The 18,781-nt window shown below is 47.2% G+C and overlaps 1 protein-coding gene and 1 pseudogene across 3 annotated transcripts in view; both read right to left on the bottom strand.

The window, feature by feature from the left end:
• Positions 1-353: 353 nt before the first annotated feature.
• On the bottom strand, positions 354-2,642 carry LOC124230838 (homocysteine-responsive endoplasmic reticulum-resident ubiquitin-like domain member 1 protein; annotated as a pseudogene).
• A 5,144-nt stretch (positions 2,643-7,786) lies between these two features.
• FBXO34 (F-box protein 34) overlaps positions 7,787-18,781 on the bottom strand; it is a 75,418-nt gene continuing 64,423 nt past the window's right edge. For all 3 annotated transcript variants that reach the window (XM_046647230.1, XM_046647231.1, XM_046647232.1), the window contains exon 2: positions 7,787-11,002. In XM_046647230.1, coding sequence (XP_046503186.1) covers positions 8,848-10,776 — 1,929 coding nt within the window. In that variant the 5' untranslated portion in view covers positions 10,777-11,002 and the 3' untranslated portion in view covers positions 7,787-8,847. The remainder of the gene's footprint in view (positions 11,003-18,781) is intronic.

Raw genomic sequence — 18,781 nt, 5'->3', positions numbered from 1 at the left:
GGGATAACTTTGTCTTTCGTGGTCAGGGAGGTCACTTGAAAGTGGCTTCAACAAAACGTACCAGGAAATTAGAAACTGGGCTTTTGGGCAAGTCATCTGAATCTCAGCTGTGAAGGATTTTTCAATGAGAGCAAGCTGCCACCAGCACTCTGTTCCAGGGATGTGGGGAGAAAACACCCTGGAAGGAGGGTTCACCGTGGGCTTCGAGTGACACACATGAAGAGGAGGGTTTTTTTTAACCAGAAGCCAGCAGTAGGACAATTTTTTCTGGAAGAAAAGGGATGGTAAAACAGCAAGAGCCACATCAGTGACTGTTTTTTTTTTTTTTCAGTGTCATTCATAGTAAAACGTTATTGAACAGAAAACCCAGACAAGGTGTCCACCTGTGCAAAGTGCCCCTTGGTTTACAGTAAAGCACTGCATTTAAAAAGCAACTAGACATAAGTCTTTCCTAGAAGAGTCCTGCTAAAACAAGTCTAGCAATTTCATTGACTAGGTAAAGTATACACATAGTGTAATTTAAACATTCCAACAGGAGTCAAATCAAACCAGCAGAACCATTTCCGCATCTATGACATCTGTGTACAAACACGTGCACACACAGACATCCGGAAAAGTTCCTCAGGCATAACATGCGACACTAATGCCTTCTACTTACAATGCCTATGAAACTACATACAGTATGTATTAAACCTCTTCAGAATAAAGACATGAGAAGCCTCGGGCATTTTTTTGTTCATCAATTTGTATCATGGCTTCATGTCTTACTCTCTGCTTGTGCTTCATCACAAAAGCACAGCATCCTCCTTGTTGGCTCTTTTACTAATTCTGTGCCATTGCCATGTCCGGGTGAGGAAACCTAGCTGGAGTCAGACGATCCAGTCCACACTTACCAAAGCCTCTAGCAGCCAGAGAGCAAACACCATCAGTTTGCTATGGCTGGGGGCCCTTCTGGAAGAAGAGAGGCAAAGAGTCTTGAAAACAAGCCAGGTTGTGCTCATAAAATGAAGGGCTGGTCTGCACGCCATCCAGAACGTCCTTGTCTGGAGGAACGTGGTTGGGATCTTCGATTTCAGGATCAGGGCGTTCCTGTAAGTTATTGTAGGGGTCCTGATTCACAGCTTCATAAGGGGGCCCACCCTTCGGGAAGTTCTGAACTGGCCTCTGTCTAAATGGAAACCGTCCAACGTGATGCAGGTACGTAACCACGGTGGCTCCCATGACCATGAGGAATCTGCTGAGAGAGGAGTAGAATTAGAGGATACTGAGAAAAGCCGAAAACATAGCTGCTGAATAGGTCCAATCCAACCAATCTCGGTTGATCTCATCATCCTCCTCCACAATAGGGCCACCTTGTGCGGTCATCCGCAAATTCTGATTGGCCCCAGCATTAACCACCACTTGAGGGGCAGCATTCTGATTGGCCGGCTGGTTTTCCGCTGGAAACTGGTTGTGAATGGGAGCTGCTGGAGCAGGAGCGGAGACCACAGGTATCTCTTGTGCACTTGGTGAGGGCACAGAAGCCCCTGATGCAGCAGTGGCCGCTGAATACTGCATGCAGTACTGCCGTGCGTCCGTCTGCTAGAACCAGGAGAGCTGCAGCCACCCATAGGTTGTGTAGCCCGAGAAACCAGGCCCCCAGCCTTGGAACGCCGGCTGGGCAGCTTCAGGTCTGGAGATGTTCTCCTATCCAGAGGGAGAAAGGTTCCGGAGAGCCTCCCTTTGCCTTAAACCATCACTTGGCGAATCCCCAGAATACTGTCCCTGATTAAGACCAGCAGGCTGCTCTGTGGCTTCAGCAACCTTTGCGCTGGTTTCTGGCATTTTGGAAGGACTCTTCACATTGCATACCAGATGCGAAACGTGCCGTTTCTCCTGCTTTGGAAGCAAGTCCCTGAGACACCGGTGATCCAACAACGGCTCCCCAGAATAAATTAACCTCTGGTCCTCTGGCCGCGGGCGCTCGGGGTAGACGCGGCTCAGAGGAGCCTTGAGGCGGCCACGCTCCAGCTGCGGTCGCCGCTCAGCTCCAGTAGCGGCGGCGCTGGTTGGGGCTCTTCACGAGGAGCGGGATGGGCTCGGGCTCCAAGTCGGCTGCGCTGCGGGCTCGACTGCGCTTCGGGCGTCCGCCGAAACCTCCCCAACAACGGTTCGCGTCTCTGGACCACATCAGTGACTCTTGCTGTGCTTCTTGTAGGAAGGCGTGAGGGATAGTCTGTGGTGGGGCCAACTCTGACGGAGATTTTGAGTGGTCCCCTTTGAAAAGCGAGAAGTAGGCAAGAGGGATTTGACAGCACTAGGCAAGTGCTGAGAAATGTGCTAGAGCCAGTTGAGTGGCAGCAGCTAAAAGCCCTGACACGCCGTGTGGCTGAGGCATTGACACTGCCAGACCCATGTCAGGTTGTTACAGCATTTAACATATGACTTCAGAAGACACCTGGATGTTGAGGAAAGGGCTTTCCTACCCTTCCCAGGAGCAGCTTCTTTCCCTAGATTTAAAAACCTACTCAGGAAGGCTTTCTAGAGCATAAGCAAGTATGTGGCTCTCAATTTGGGTGAGACAGTGCCCAGTGGTTTGGAAGTAGGCGATGGGAGATGCTCCTCCCAATCCCAGCTTGGTTAATGAATGAATGACAGAAGCAGAGCTGAGCTTCTGTGTCAGCAGTTTAATACAGTTGGCCCTTGGCATCCATGGGGGATTGGTTCCAGGACCCCACGCAGATACAGAATCCATGGGTGCTCAAGTCCCTTATGTAAAATGGCATCATGCAATGAATACACTCGGCCCTCCATATCTGAGGGTTTTGCATCCGTGGATTCAGTTCAGTTTCTACATATCTGCAAAATTTCGATCTGTGATTGTTGAATCTGCAGATGTGAAACCCATGGATGTGGAAGGCGGACTGTAGTTGCCTTCCAAGTAGGAAGGACCATATCTAGACACCCCCCACAGAGGGAAATACATCTGTTTTCTGGTTAAGGCATTGGTACTGGCTTAAGTTGGGATTTCTGCTTACCTCCTTGATAAGGTCTGCTAGGAGCTGAAGAGCTCCTCCGGAGGGCTCTGATAACACCATGCCCAAGACCTTTTAGCTCCTTCCATTCTCCGGAGCCTTGCTACTCATGGTGTGATCCTTGGACCTGCAGCACTGACATCACCTGGGAGCCTGTTAGCAATGCAGGATCTTGGGTGCCACCTCAAACCCACTGAATCAGAATCATTTCAATAATTCATACATAAATGACTATTTAAGAATTACTCTAGCGCAGTACTGTCCAATGGAAATAATGTAACTCACACATGTGACTTTCAAGTTTCTGAAAGTCTCATTAAAAAGGTAAAATAGGTAAAATTTATTTCTCTATTTTATCTCAGGATATCCAAAAATATATTTCAACATGTAATCAATATGAAAACAAGATATGGGGGGGGGAGGGGTGCTGCAGGAGGGTTCTATTTGTATTCTTGCCGTGGGCCATAAAAGTATTAGGGAGGACTTGCTCTTGTATCTACACCCTTATAATAAACCCTCCAAGAATTCACTGACCTTGGGTATGCCAGCAGTTTCCTGTTGAGACCCTGTGCAATAACGAGCCTGTGTAGAGCACAGGCTGGAAGCAAGTTGAGGGGCCTGAAGCCAAGACTAGTGGCCATGGAAAAGGGACGTCATGGGAGAGGCCCCGGCCTGGGTGCTGGGGCGGCCAACTCACCACCTCTGCTCAGAAGAGTGAGTCAGGGCTGGGGTGCAAGGAGAAGTGCTCGGGTAGGCCAGGCCCCCTGCAGCACAATCACACTCGGCTGCCTGCATGGAGGGGCCTGGTGAGGAAGGGCAATGCAAGCCAACAGCTCAGTCCCAGAATAGGGAAGGTGGGTGGGCCGGCCGCTCCATCCCGACCGCCCACAGACTGCACACACTCAGTTATGCCCATGGGACTTGTAACCTCACAGTGGATATGAGAATTAAACAAATCCAGCCTTGCTCTACGTTTTACTGATGGATTGGCAACTCGGTTTGAATTTGGTTTTTGAAGAACTGCATCGACCTCTACAAACTACTTAACAGGCATCTGAAAATAGCAGTTTGTAAAGCAACTGGTTGATTCTCTGTTGGAGGGGGGGACAAAAGGGAGGGAAATAATATAAATGGCACAGGTGATTGTGCCCTGATTTCCTGGGAGATGGGATCTGCGAGTCCCCAAGTCTCGGTTTCTGCCCCCTGCTCATCACTCAGCAAGAGCGCCTCCTCTGACAGGACCTGCACACTCCCCCAGTGAGCACGGTGTGGAGCATCCTCTCCTGGGTGACGGACACAGGATTTCCCAGATTCATTTCACTGACCGCTGTTTTCCCCGAAGTGCTAAATTCAGAACCTATTCCCTGCTGTTTCGTCATTCCAAGAGAAAAGCCAAGGAGTTAGTAGAAGCTTCTGATTTTTAACTTTTTTTATAGCCCACCTGAATCCCAAAAGAATTTGAGATAAATTGTCCCAAAACTAATTAGTTCTGAGGCCTGTTCTCTGCTAAGAATGGATGAGGGGCCTTTGGCCTGGGGGCAAGGGGCGTGGTTTTGCTTTCTCAATAGAGTCACACCACAGCTCACAAGGGGTCGTTCAGTGTCAGGTTGCCACCACTCTGCTCCCACCTTGCTTCCAGCTACCAACTCTAGTGAAATAACACTAAGGTCAAACCAGCCCCTAGCATGGGGGTGCCGCCTAACTGTGGTCTTGCTGAGGCCAGTTATGTATCAAGACACTGGCAGTCACCCAAGGGTGCGTAATCACAGTGATGTGTGCTCCTCCCATGAGGCTGCGCCAACACCAGCTAAGGCCACAAACTTAGGAACGGTGTGCACCTCCAGAGACGGGGTCGCACGTTTCCCACACAGGTACTTTCACCAGCTCAGAGATTGCACCAATAGCTTGTTTGAGCCCAGAGGAAAAGCATGCAGTAGAAACTCAGATTGCCCAAGGGCCAGGCGCTGTGCCTGGAGAGAATGCATTTGAGCACAGCATGGTCCCCGACAGACAGCAGGAACTACATAACATCAGCTCCCAGGGTGCAGTCTGCGGTGGACAGCAAGAAGGGTTTTGGTGCAGACTGGCTGTATTCTGTTTTTGAGGCAGGCAGTGGGGGGAAGGAGAGGCTAGCCACTCGGTTGAGTGAAGAAGGAATGAAGGCAGTTAAAGCTGTGGAAAACACCTGGGAATACCCACATACTAAGAAAGAAAACCTGGTCCACGCCAGTCCAAAAAGTTTTGGCAAGGAGGCCCTGACAAGTCCAAGTTAGAGGGTGTAGGTGGACAGAGGCCAGGCAGGGAACTCCTCTATCATGGGAAACCGTCAACCTACAGCCTCCTACAGTCAGAAAGCCCACAGCAGCCTGCTCCAGGGAGCCACCGACGGAACCCAAGCCACACCAAATGCACAACGCACAAGGCTGCTACGGGAGCGGCCCCAACTGAGAGTGCTCCCTGGAACCAGCTGTGGCCAGAGAAGAGATCACCCTTCATGCCTTTACCCCCTTCAGTTTTCTTGTACTAGATGGAAAACTACCGTACCAGCCAGAAGAGTCAGGAGCTGCCAGTACCCCTCATGTTAAGATGGTCACTCGATATAAAAACGACAAACACATGGCAACAGAGATTGGACTAGTGGTTACCACAGGGGAAGGGGGGAGGCAAAAGGGGTGAGGGATGGACTATTATTAGTTGTTGGGTGGTGACCATGATGTAATCCACACAGAATTCGAAATATATTACGATGTACATCTGAAAGCTATATAATGTTATAATCCAAAGTTACTGCAAAAAATAAAAATTGAAAAAATTTTTTAAAAGATGGTCACTCGAGAGGAATGTAAACATTTTATGGAGTGTGGACTGTGTGAGGCACTGAGGGGATGCATGACCAAGCCACCCTTATACATCCATATATACAAGATCCATATACCAGAGGGGGAGCAAGATCCATATACAGAGGGGGCATTCGGCGGAGATGTGCACAGGGTACTGAAAGCACCCAGCCAAATGTGGTGGCAGGACAGAGTGGGGGTCCCGAAGGAGGCTGTGGTCAATTTTGAACGATCCTTTCACACGGCTGTTTTAACGCCAGTCATTTTGACAAGGCCTGGAAAAAAATTTAATCTTAGCCCTTTTTCCATTTCATCCCTGCCTTGGTTATCTGGTCTCATCCATGGGGCAGGGGACAAACCCAAACAGCCCCAGAGGCAGGGGTAGGGGCACTCTCACTCGCCCCGATTTCTCTGCTTCTGATTTTCCTTTCAAATGGCGAAGTGAGGAGTGGGAGAGGAAAACTAGGCCAGGCAGATGAGAGCCTCCGGGCAAAAGCCGATGGGGACGTTTTCTCTACTTGGGCCTCTCGGGGCGGAGGCTGTGGTGCCCACATGGTCAGGTCCTTTCTTCCCCGTCTGAGCCTCCACGGCGGTGCAGGGAAGCAGGGAGCGCTGCACCGTTGCAGCAAACAGGAAGGGGCTGGTTTCCCCACCCGGCCCAGCCCCGGGGCTCTTCCCCGGTCTCCTTCTAAGGGGAAAGCCCACCTGTCTAGGAAGACAGACCAGGGAGCGGGTACCCTCCGAAGCTGTCTGCTAAAATCCTCTACCGTTTACTCAGACAGCACCGGGAAGGGGTCCTGCCACATAGTTCAAGAGGGGTCATCACTGACTTCTGAGGACCCTAAGAACTGCAGGCCAAGATGGGGTGGGGCATTGCTGTGTCCTCTGCTGTTGGTCAGTTCAGCCCATCAGAGTCACAGCTTTGTGTCCCACATGAAAACCACATCTGGAATGGCTAAGGGAAACCAACCAACAGGGTTGTTTATCCTGTGTGTCCACCCTGGGCAAATGCAGGACCGACAGCCAGTAACAGTGACAGCTAATGCTTACTGGGCACTTTCCCCACGCTGAGCTGTCCTCCACGACCTGCATGTGTGTATCTCCTTGAATCCTATAGCCCCATTAGGAAGGTACACTGAGACTGCCAGGCTGGCGCCGGCCCCAGACGACGACAAGCACCGTCAGCTTCAGCCAGGGCTCCACCACACCTCAGCTGGGCGAGTCACGAGGATAGACACTGAGACCTTGAAGGCAAAGCAAGCTGTGCTGTGTCCCAGACAACGAATGAGCCTGCAGGGGCCCGCCTGCACGTCGGCAGTGTTACCATGTGCCTGACGGGGGCAGACTTGCTCAGCACCGAGAGACCTGCCAGCGCCAGCGCCCCCTTTTCAGGGAGGAGCAGCTCCCGCCTAAGGATAAGGGCAGAAGCAGCCGAGGCAGACTCCAGTCTGGAAGCCACTCCGTGGCCACCCCACCACCTCAGCCACAGGAGGACACGGTCCATCTGGCTCCAGTCTTGCCCCGACTCTGCCTGGCAGACCTGGCCGAACCTAGTTTTCACGTCCTCCTCCACAACAGCTTTCAGGGGCCCAATACCTTCCAGCCCCGCCAAGCATTACCTGACCACAGGCCTGACTGTATCATCTCTGACTTCCGATCAGTTAACTTCATTATGCCTGGACGAGTTCCAAGAATGTCCTAGATAATACACCTTACCCAACAGGAAATACAGTGGGTGTCAGGCAGATGACAAACTCAAAATAAGTGTTAAAGGGTTGCAAAAATGTAAGCTCATGATGTTAAATAAAGATGATCTCTTTTTGGTAGCAGAAAAAAATTCTCACCCCCTAACAAAATTTTAAATTCTTTAAGACTCAAGTCACATCCTTCTTCAGTATTATCTCAAAAAAGGAGTAAAAGTGTGCAAAACTCAGGTCCCATTTAATATGCATATTTTTATTGAAGTTTAAAAAAATTTGTAACCAGACAGAATAAAATAGACAAAAATGTTATAATCTGACTATATAATATTCCCTCATTCTTGGTGGATCACTAAAATAGAACAAAGGATTGTTCTGTATGCTAATTTTAAGGTTGTCCAGTTAAAACATTATTTGGTATCCTTTCAACAGGTTAACCTCTTAACTATTTAGAGTTTCTTCTCAGAAACATTCATATATTATACAGGAAACATTCATAGTTTATTTGGAAAACATTCATATTTTATACAGGCTGTACAAATTTGAGACAAAACGATAAAAAACACACACAACTGTAGCCGCAACACTACCCTAGCTGCATTGTGATTTGTTCAGCCAGCCATCCACTACAGACAACCGGATCTTCATAGTGTCATTTACAGAGGGGCCAAAAGCACGCATCTCAGGGAAAGGCGCTGGGGTCAATGTGCACTTTCATCGCCCTATGAAAACACAACCATTATATACACTGTAAACACCGCAGGGCATGAAATCACCTCCACCCACAAACATCAGTCTCACAGATCAGCATACGAGGTCTAAGGTAAGGTGCCTGACTTCTCCTTTGTAAGCAGACTTCCCATCCAAGAGGGCTGCTCTTCTCTCCACAGGGCACTCCTCACTCACTTCAAATGTGGTGCCAGTGCTGGAAACATCCCTGGAGCCCCTTCTGGGGGACTGCCTGCCGTCTGCAGTGAACTCTTGTGGACGGCCCCACGGGGACGTCTTTGTCCTTGAGGATGGATTTGGTTTGGGAAAATAGGCTTAGTTATTCACAGCCCAGTGACTCAAACTGTGGGATTCCACCCCGGATCGAATGTGAGGCGCCACTATAAACCACGAGACCAATTTTCTTGTACAGCTTGTAAATTAAGAGTTTAAGACAACGCCTGAGCAGCAGCAGTCCTGATGGAGTGAGTGCAGACTCTCCTAGAAAGGCGACCTTCACTTGAACGGGATCTCTAGGTGGTGTTTTGCAGTTTTGAAACTCAGTCCTTTTGTCGCCTCTCACATAGACTAGTACTCCTCCTCGCTTTCGGTCCCTTTTGCTTTCTTGTGGATTGCCCGATTAAAGCTGTGGCAAGTAGGGACCCAGTGATTGTCATGAAGCCCCAGCTTACAGCCAGGGAAGCCCTTCTGAGAGCGGTGGCAGCACATCCAGTATCCTGGCCCGTAGGGCAGCGGCTGGCAATAGGGCTTGGGGTGCCACCTGCACAGGGACACATCCCCTTTCACGTATTTTTTCTTGCACTGCTTGCACGGATCCTCTCTATAGCGTGGATCTCGAACCCAGCGAGAATCCGCTGGCCTGATGTTGTAGTATTCAATGATAAACTTGAAATAGCAGCAGGTGCATTTAAGAGCCACTAAACTCTTGGTGGGGAGTAACCTGAAGATTTTCACCATAATGTGGTGGGGCAGAAAAGCCATGTACTGCTGAGGTTCCAGAAGCTGCTGGATTTTAAACCTGGTCTCTAGAAAGTTATGAGATACCTGCTTCTTCCACTGGGACGTCTTGAGCACTGGTAACATACTTGCCACAGGAGAGGCTCGTGGGACAAAGGACTTGGCTGAAACACTCTTTTCCTCAGGCGCACTGCCCCCCGCAGCAGCGTCTTCAAGCTGGCTGGCCTCGGGTGACTCTACTGTGCTTTCATTCAACTGCGAACGGTCCGGCTGGTGCTGCCCAGGTGGCAAAAAGAACAGCCTCCCTGGAACTGGGTCTTCACAGGACTGGAAAGGAGAAGGCTGGTCCTTCGCTACCTGGGATACAGTGATGTTAATGCACAAGGATTCTTTTCTTCTCTGATCAGGATTCTGGCTAGAAGGTGGCACAAGCTCTCTACTCATACAATCGGTGGCATTTGCAGGCAATTCAATGGCTTGGGGACAGGTGCGAGGAGAGAAAGGTGACCGAGCAAGTTCCTGTGTCATTTCCACATCATACCTATTGCTGTTTTTCTTAGCAGTTTGCTGATCTGGCTGTAAATCTGCACTGACCGTGTGGAAACTCACCCTTGCTGGCAACGAGGGACAGCCCCGAGGAGCCCTGGTCCAGGCTGGGTTCTCCTTAGGAAGACCATGGGCAGCTCCTGTGGGGCCACAGTCCACAGACCCCGACCCCACAGGAGTCACCTGAGTGTCAGCTGCCTCCACGGCGCCTTTGTTTGTTTCACCTTCATCAGCCTGAGTGCCATTTGCAAGCAACACCCGGCCCACGTTGCGCCGGAAGCTGTTATTCCTTGAGAGGCTCCCAGGCTCGCGCTGGCTCTGCCGCTTCAGGCGCTCGGATTCCAGCCTGGCTACCATGTCGAGCACACGGACTGGCTCACTCTGTGATGCACCAACCTCAGGATTTCCCCGTTCCGTGGGTTCTCCACATGCTCCTGGGGCAGAGAAGGGCTCAGATGTGGGGGGCATACCTCTCGATTGCCCAGAAAACCTCCCCACGGCAGATGAATTAGTGCAGTTTTTTGAACAACTGGCTAGCAGAGCACTGGCTCTCTGCTCGAGGAAGGCAACCATCTGTATGACCGACAGAGGCCTTCCGGCATAGACACCGTCCCCACTGTCACTCACACAATGCACAGAACAGTGCTCAATGCCACATGCAAAAGGCTCAGGCTGGCAGCACCTGCTGCTGACTTCCCTCGTCCTTTGTAATTGTATGTTGGCTTTCAAAAAAGCCAGATCCCCTGATTTTTTCCTTCTTTTAGTAGCTCTCCCATCAATATCCCAGGAGCTTTTTATTTTCATAGATCCTATCCTACTGCTACACTGGTGGGCTGCGAAGAATGCAACTTTCTCCTTGGTGTTTCCCGGTTTCACAACCGCCCAGATATCAAGCGGCCCGTCCCCCTCTTCGCCCTGGCGGGTCACTGCCGACGGCGCATTCTTCTCGGTTTGAACATTCAAGCTGCTCTCTAAAGGACTCTGCCCACTCATCCTGCACAGAACATTTGGAGAAAGGATCCCAGAAGGCTTCCGAGATGATGCTTTACCAAGAGAGGCTGAAGGAAAGACACTAGTTTTCACGTAGCTAGCTTTGCACGTTTCACCATTTATAGCCTACTGGGTGCTCAGAGGAGTTCTCAGAGTCTCCCTGCTGGTTTCCAGAGGCCGTACTTTCTTCTGCAGTTTCCACTGTGGCTTTAGGTGCATAACAGAGGCTCTACAGGAAAGAAATACACATTCGATTAAGATACTGATTTTGTTTTTAGAAAAGTTTTTAAACTTACACTCAGAAAATGTTTCTGTTACTTGCTAGAACCATCTATCAGTTCAATCAACCTTCACCAACTCTCATTTCAGCTGGTTTTCAATGTACAGCTCAAGAATAACAAAAGCAAAATAGCCACTGCCATCGGGGGTACGGGCCAGAAAATAAACTGGCCAATTTCAGAAACTGACATTAGTTAGCATTCTTAAATGTAAAGAAATGCAAACTTACTGAAAACACCCCAGTACGTACAAGGCAATGTATAGAAGAAAGGAAATTATAAAAAACGAATCCACTGGCAAACCGAATACAGCAATACATTAAAAAGATATACACCCTGATCAAGTGGGTTTATACCAGGGACACAGGGATGGTTCAACATCCGCAAGTCAATCAACGTGATACGCCACATCAACAAACTGAGGAACAAAAACCACATGATCATCTCAACAGACGCAGAGAAAGCATTTGACAAGATCCAACAGCCATTTATGATAAAAACTCTCAATAAAATGGGTGTAGAAGGAAAGTACCTCAATGTAATAAAGGCCATATGTGACAAACCCATAGTCAACATCATACTCAATGGGGAAAAACTGAATGCCATCCCTCTGAGAACAGGAACAAGACAAGGATGTCCACTCTCACCACTCTTCTTCAACATAGTACTAGAGGTTTTGGCCAGAGCAATTAGGCAGGAAAAGGAAATAAAAGGAATCCAAATAGGGAGTGAAGAAGTGAAACTCTCGCTGTTGGAAGACTACATGATCTTATATATAGAAAACCCCAAAGAATCCACTGGAAAACTATTAGAAATAATCAACAACTACAGCAAAGTTGCAGGGTAAGAAATCAACTTTCATAAATCAGTAGCATTTCTATACTCTAATAACGAACTAACAGAAAAAGAACTCAAGAACACAACCCATTCACAATCGCAACAAAAAGAATAAAATACCTTGGGATAAATTTAACCAAGGAAGTGAAAGACCTCTACAACAAAAACTAAGAGACTTTCCTGAAAGAAATTGATGATGACAAAGAGATGGAAAGACATTCCATGCACATGGATTGGAAGAATAAATATAAAGTGTCCATACTACCTAAACGCAATCCCAATCAGAATCCCAATGACATTCTTCACAGAAATAGAACAAAGAATCTTAAAATTCATATGGGGCAACAAAAGACCCCGAATTTCTACAGCAATCCTGAGAAAGAACAAAGCTGGAGGCATCACAATCCCTGACTTCAAAGCTACAGTAATCAAAATAGCATGGTCCTGGTACAAAAACAGGTGCACAGATCAATGGAACAGAATTGAAAGCTCAGAAATAAAACCACATATCTATGGGCAGCTAATCTTCAACAAAGGAGCTGAGGGCATACAGTGGAGAAAAAGTCTCTTCAACAAATGGTGCTGGGAAAACCGGACAGCTACATGTAAAAGAATGAAAATTGACCATTCTTTTTCACCATTCACAAAAATAAACTCAAAATGGATGAAAGACCTAAAGGTAAGACCTGAAACCATAAGGCTTCTGGAAGAAAATATAGGCAGTACACTCTTTGACATCAGTATTAAAAGGATCTTTTTGGACACCTTGTGTTCTCAGACAAGGGAAACGATAGAAAGAATAAACAAATGAGACTTCAGACTAAAGAGCTTCTTCAAGGCAAGGGAAAACAGGATTGAAACAAAAAACCACCCACCAGTTGGGAAAAAAGATTTGCAAATGATATCTGACAAAGGGTTAATCTCCATAATATGTAAAGAACTCACACAACTCAACAACAAAAAAAAATCAAATCACCCAATCAAAAAATGGGCAGGGGACATGAACAGACATTTCTCCAAAGAAGATATACAGATGGCCAATAGGCACATGAAAGGATGCTCATCATCACTGATCAGGGAAATGCAACTCAAAACTACACTAAGATATCACCTTACACCCGTTAGAATGGCTAAAATAACCAAAACAAAAAGTAACAAATGTTGCAGAGGTTGAGGAGAAAAAGGAACTCTCATACACTGCTGGTGGGAATACAAACTGGTGCAGGCACTATGGAAAACAGTATGGCAATTTCTCAAAAAATTAAAAATAGAAATACCATATGACCCAGCCATCCCACTACTGGGTATCTATCCAAAGAACTTGAAGTCAGCAATTCCAAAAGTCCCATGCACCCCTGTGTTCATCGCAGCATTATTCACAATAGCCAAGTCATGGAACCAATCTAAGTGCCCAGCAACTGATGATTGGATAAAGAAGATATGGTATATACACAATGGAATACTACTCAGCCATAAAAAAGGATAAAATCGTCTCATTCACAACAACAAGGATGGACCTTGAGGGTATTATGTTAAGTTAAATAAATCAGATAGAGAAAGACAGTCTCTGTATGACTCCACTCGTAAGTGGAAGTTAAACATGTAGACAGACAACAGATTAGTGGTTACTAGGGGAAAGGGGGTGTGGGGTGGGCACAAAGGGTGAAGTGGTGTACCTACAACACGACTGACAAACCATAATGTACAACTGAAATTTCACAAGATTGTTAACTATCATAATCTCAACAAAAAGTTAAAAAAAAAAAAAGAACCCATCCAGAATCCCTAGTAGATTAACACCATTTCTAAGTCATCACAACTAGCATTTTACTGGAGGCACAACAGTCTACCGAACTTGTCATGTTGCTTTCTAAGCCGCCCATACTCTTGACTATTTAGATGTTTATACTTTCTCACTTGTTTACATATTTTGCCCATCGATTAGTCTTGATTTTCTAAATAGTCTATTTGTATAAGCTCTTAACTATCAAATTTTCTGCAAATATTGTAAATCAAATACAGAACCTACAATCTTTATTAATTCCCAAAACCATTTTGAACTAGTTCAGAAAAAAAGTGCCTTGCTTTGTTCGCCGGCCTGACAGAAAGCCAACGACATGCTGAGATCTGTGTTCTACTCCTTGCCATATCACTGAGTAGATAGAAAGGGTAGTTTTACCTTGGACAAGTCACTTCCTCTCTGGGTCTGAGGTGAAATGTTAATCGAGGGGGTGGAATGCTAGATTTATCTAACGATCTTGTTGATTTATATGTCAAAATACCCCAGGGCTACATAGAACACCTGAGACTAAGGAGAGAGCCTTTGGAAGGGATGCCTGGTCTCCTACAGATCAAAATAAACAACTGCAGTCACAGGCTGATGGGAGTGAAGTGTGAGCCTCTCAAGTCTCAGCACCCGGAGCCGAGGGGACACCCGTCCAAGACACACATGGAACACTTAGTGCTTGCTGTGTGGCAGCCTCCAAGGTAACTGCTTTCAGATATCAGTTTTAATCATCAAGAATGAAAGTGATCACCCAGAACAAGTTCACTTTTCATTTCAAATTTTAATTCCTAGAGTCCAGTCTCAGCTAAAAGAAGAAATATGGATATGAATATCTTCTAGCCAGGTAAAGAGAAATCTTGCATTTAAGGCACGCAAAGAATTTTTTTTTGCAGGGAAAGATTTGCCCTAAGCTAACTTCTGTTGCCAATCTTCCTCCTTTTCTTCTCCCTCCCCCACCACCAAGGCTCCAGGACCTTGTGTGTATAGTTGTAAGTTCTGGTTCTTCTATGTGAGCTCTGCCACAGCATGGCTACTGATAGACAAGCAGTGTGGTTCTGTGCCTGGGAACCAAAGCCAGCCCGCCAAAGCAGAGAGCGCTGAACTTTAACTGCTAGGCCATCAGGGCTGGCTCAGTGCACACAAAGTATCTTTTAAAAGATATCCCTGAAATAGATCCGATTGATTTGTTTCTGGTCTTTGGCAATTTATATCTCACATCTCTAGAGATCTTCCCCATTTCTGTATTGTAGCATTTTTAATAGCTTTCTAACATTATGTTCTATATTTTAGTCTTACAAAAAGAGCCACCCAGAATTCTTCAAGAACAAGAGAAGATACATGAATACAATAGATAAATGAATAAAAGAGGCACATCTAGTTCCATATCTCTGTCAACGATTTTCTGGTTTTTCATCTCCCTTCAACCCCTAAGTGAAATGGAAGAAACGGAGGTTGTTGAGAAATCCAATAAATTCCCACATAATGATCTCACTGCAGAGTGTCTGTGAATAAATTTAAACCTCAGAAATGTATGTGCCATTCTGCATTGCACAGTACGTTCTCTTCACTTCCTCCCCCACACATTACTGTAGGTGTGAAGACAGACTGGGACATTAGGAAGAAACTAATGTAATTACAGAAGGCTTTTGTTTGCATTTACTAGCCTGTAAATTCAGCTCAAGTGACACTGCTAACAGACAAGGTTCGAGCAGGATTAAAACAGGAGATGATCCCAGGGAAGAGAAGCAAGAGAAAGTACAACAGGGAAGGTTGAAAAGCCAACAAGGGCACTCGATGCAATCTGGGCAGCTGCTGGAGCGTGGGGGCCTCTCTGAGGGACCCCTCAAGGAAACAGACCTGTAGGCATGGGCTTGAGTCCTCCACCAGTTGAAGGATGCCTGGGATACTAAGCTCTCCCCTTCCTGTGCTGCGCTTGAAAGCCCTGAGGCAGAAAATAGGAAAGTGCTGGCAAGACTTAGAATTAGAAATTACAAAAATCTGAGTTTTGGTTGAAAGCAGTGATGGACCATGAGGATATGATACAAAGTACTAGGCGCATCTGCTGCAAAACTCCATAAAATAAAAACTTTACATCTCTAACAGATCACACCAGATGGCGGCACTTCCCCACCTCCGCCTCACCCCCACAACGCAGGCCCTGCGGAAAGCTCCAGCCAGGTTTCCATGGTTGCCAATCTCGTCGTCACAATTGTAATTTTAAAAGTTTGCCATAATAAAGTTCTGCTTCCTTGTAAGTGAATAAAATGCAGGGTTATCACACCTACCTACACGACTGTTCCTCATGCTCAGAAATGTCCTTGTAAAAAGTTAAGATCCTTGAGCCCAGTGAGTCAGAATTGCTGGGACTGGAACAGGAACCTGTTTCTAACCCTGGATTTAATCTCAGAATTGCTGGGACTGGAGCAGGAACCTGTTTCTAACCCTGGATTTAATCTGGAAGGAACTGTAGAGCTCCCGTGTCAGATCTGATGGGAGAGTCAGTGGGGTTCTGGGTTTGGGCTGGGTGCTGAGCTACCAACAGGGGTGAGGTGGCACCGCCCAACAAGAGCCAAGCTGACAGTCAATACTGAGGCCCCTATTCGAACAGCTGAGTAAAGACAGACCCTTTTCTTACTTGTCATTCTCTTTAAAGCACCAAAAAGTCAATGGCCTTTTTATTGCCAGATTAACTCCTCCGTTTCCTGACACTGCGCTCCCAGCTCTCTTCACGTCTTCCCAGCCCTTCAACATCAGTATTCCTCAGAGTTCTTTCTTTCTCTAGACCATTATTACTCGTAAGCTATATATCTAAGTGATCTCTTGTAGTTGTAACAACCACCTACTGATGACTCTCCAGTGGCCTGCTCTCCCAAACTTCCTATCCTTTTGCCTGCCTAAGTAGGCATGCTCACCTGGATGTCAGAAAGAATCTCAAACATCAACATGACTAGTGAATGACAGCATCAAGTCAACCGAGCCAGCAAGCTGAGTCACTTAGATTCCTCCTCTCTGATCCCCACCCTGTCCAATCACCGAGTCACTGAAATCTTCCCTCCTCTTCAGCCCTGGGGCAACTGCCCTGGTTTGAGCAGCCATCTTATCTCTGCTCCACTGCTGCTGCCCACAGGGGAGCCTAACCTCTTATCAATGCAGTGCAAGACGGTGCGCCCACCCCAACCAACCTATCAGCCTCACTCCTGCTTTGCCCTACCACTCTTCACACTTTGGAAGCTTGTTCACAGAACCATCACCACAGGACCAGGCAGATCCGGGCCGATCATATCACTTAAGATACAAATTTGGGGGGGGGGGGGCGGTGTTTGGTCAGGAAGATTGGCCCTGAGCTAACATCTCTACCAACCTTCCTCTTTTGTATGTGGCATGCTGCCACAGCATAGCTTGATGAACAGTGCCCAGGATCTGAAGCCATGAAAGCCTGCCCACAAAAGAAAGTGGAGCTGGCAAACTTAACCAATATGCCAGCGGGCTAGCCCCTTAAGATACAGATTTTAAAGCAGCCAGAACCATAAGACTAAAAGAACAGCTTCAAAGTTTTTTCATACCAACCGCCACCCATTTCCTTCCATCCATTTATTATCAGAAATTTACTAGCGGCCAGCCCTGTGGCCGAGTGGTTAAGTTCAAGCACTCTGCTTCGGTGACCCAGGGTTTCTCCGGTTCGGATCCTGGGTGTGGACTGGCACCGCTCATCAGGCCATGCTGAAATGGCATCCTGCATACCACAACTAAAATATACAACTATGTACTGGGGGGATTTGGGGAGAAAATAAAAGCAGGAGAAAAAAAAAAAAAGAAAGAAATTTACTAAACAATTCTGGGCTGGATATTCGTGGTACAATGGTGACTAAGACAGAAAAGTAAATAGGCAATTACAGTAGAATGTGATATATGTTCTAAGAATAGTACAGGTTGGGGGCGCAAAGAAGGAAGGAGTGTGTGAAGGGAGGAGAGGGTTGGCCAAGCTCAGTCCGGAGGATGTAGACACAGGTCAGACAAGCCCTGGTTCTCTAACCTAAGCCCTGAGGGAAGGTAAACTCCTAGAGGTTCAAAAGTAGAGGACGCCTTTGGGAAACTGAGGTAGGTGAGAAATAATCAGAGTCCAAGCTAAGGTGTCATGAGTGGAGAGACAAGTAAATGGATTAGGAAGGAAGAACAGGCAGGATTTTTAGCTACTGATTGTAAATGGAAGCTGAGGAAGAGGAGTCAAAGATGGGTCCTCATCTTAGGGCTTCAGTAACTGGCTGAAGAGCAGCACCTTTTAGTGAGAGGGCGACAACGGTAGCTGGACAGATCTGGAGAAGGGGAAGAGGAAGTTCAGTTTTAAGAAGTGCTGCCTGCAAGACGGAGACATCTCGGAGGCTAACTAACACAGGTCTGACCGAGAGAAAGGGGAGGAAAGGAGCAACACAGCTCTCATAGAAATTCAACGAGGGAAAAGTTTGCCGGATCCAGAGCACAGATGTCTTTTTCCAAAATTTTCACAGTGAACATATATTACATATATTACTGTTATAATAAGAAAAAATGCACATAAAAAGGAGCAGGCACTTTAAGACCCTACAGCAAGGTCGAATCAAGAACCGTGTCCAGCTGGCAGTGGAGCCCCCTGAAGACCCTGCTGAGAGGAAGCAGCGGGCAAGTGAGGCGGGGGTCGAAGTTCGTGAAGGAGTGGCAAGAAGGTGAGGAGGCGAGCCCCGGCCAGCTTCCACGGCGCCTGGCTGCGAAGAAGAAAGTCTTCGTACATAACTGTCACCTGACATCCTGCCCAGGAATAAGGTGAGACAGATCAACCCATCAAAACCCGAGCAACTTGCCTCCGGTAAAGGCCAAGATCCTGCTTTCAAATAATGCCAGTACTCCTTTTAGACTTGAACTTCTGATTTCAACTCAGAAAAGCTGCAAAAACTCTCACCTAAACATCGTGCACAATCCCAAAAGGAAACCACGGAAGAGAATTTAACTTTGCTCAGGAAAAAAGTGCTTGAACAAAACTCGAAGTCTAAAGAGCCATAGTGACTCCAGGGTGGAGGGGACCTGCTCAGGAGGAGTCCGATGGCAACGCGAGCTTCGCCCAGGGGAAAGGACG

The sequence above is a fragment of the Equus quagga genome, chromosome 20, assembly GCF_021613505.1.
Source record: "Equus quagga isolate Etosha38 chromosome 20, UCLA_HA_Equagga_1.0, whole genome shotgun sequence".
NCBI lineage: Eukaryota > Metazoa > Chordata > Mammalia > Perissodactyla > Equidae > Equus > Equus quagga.
The sequence above is the reverse complement of the archived record's forward strand: the minus strand, read 5'-3'. Positions and strand labels throughout refer to the sequence as shown.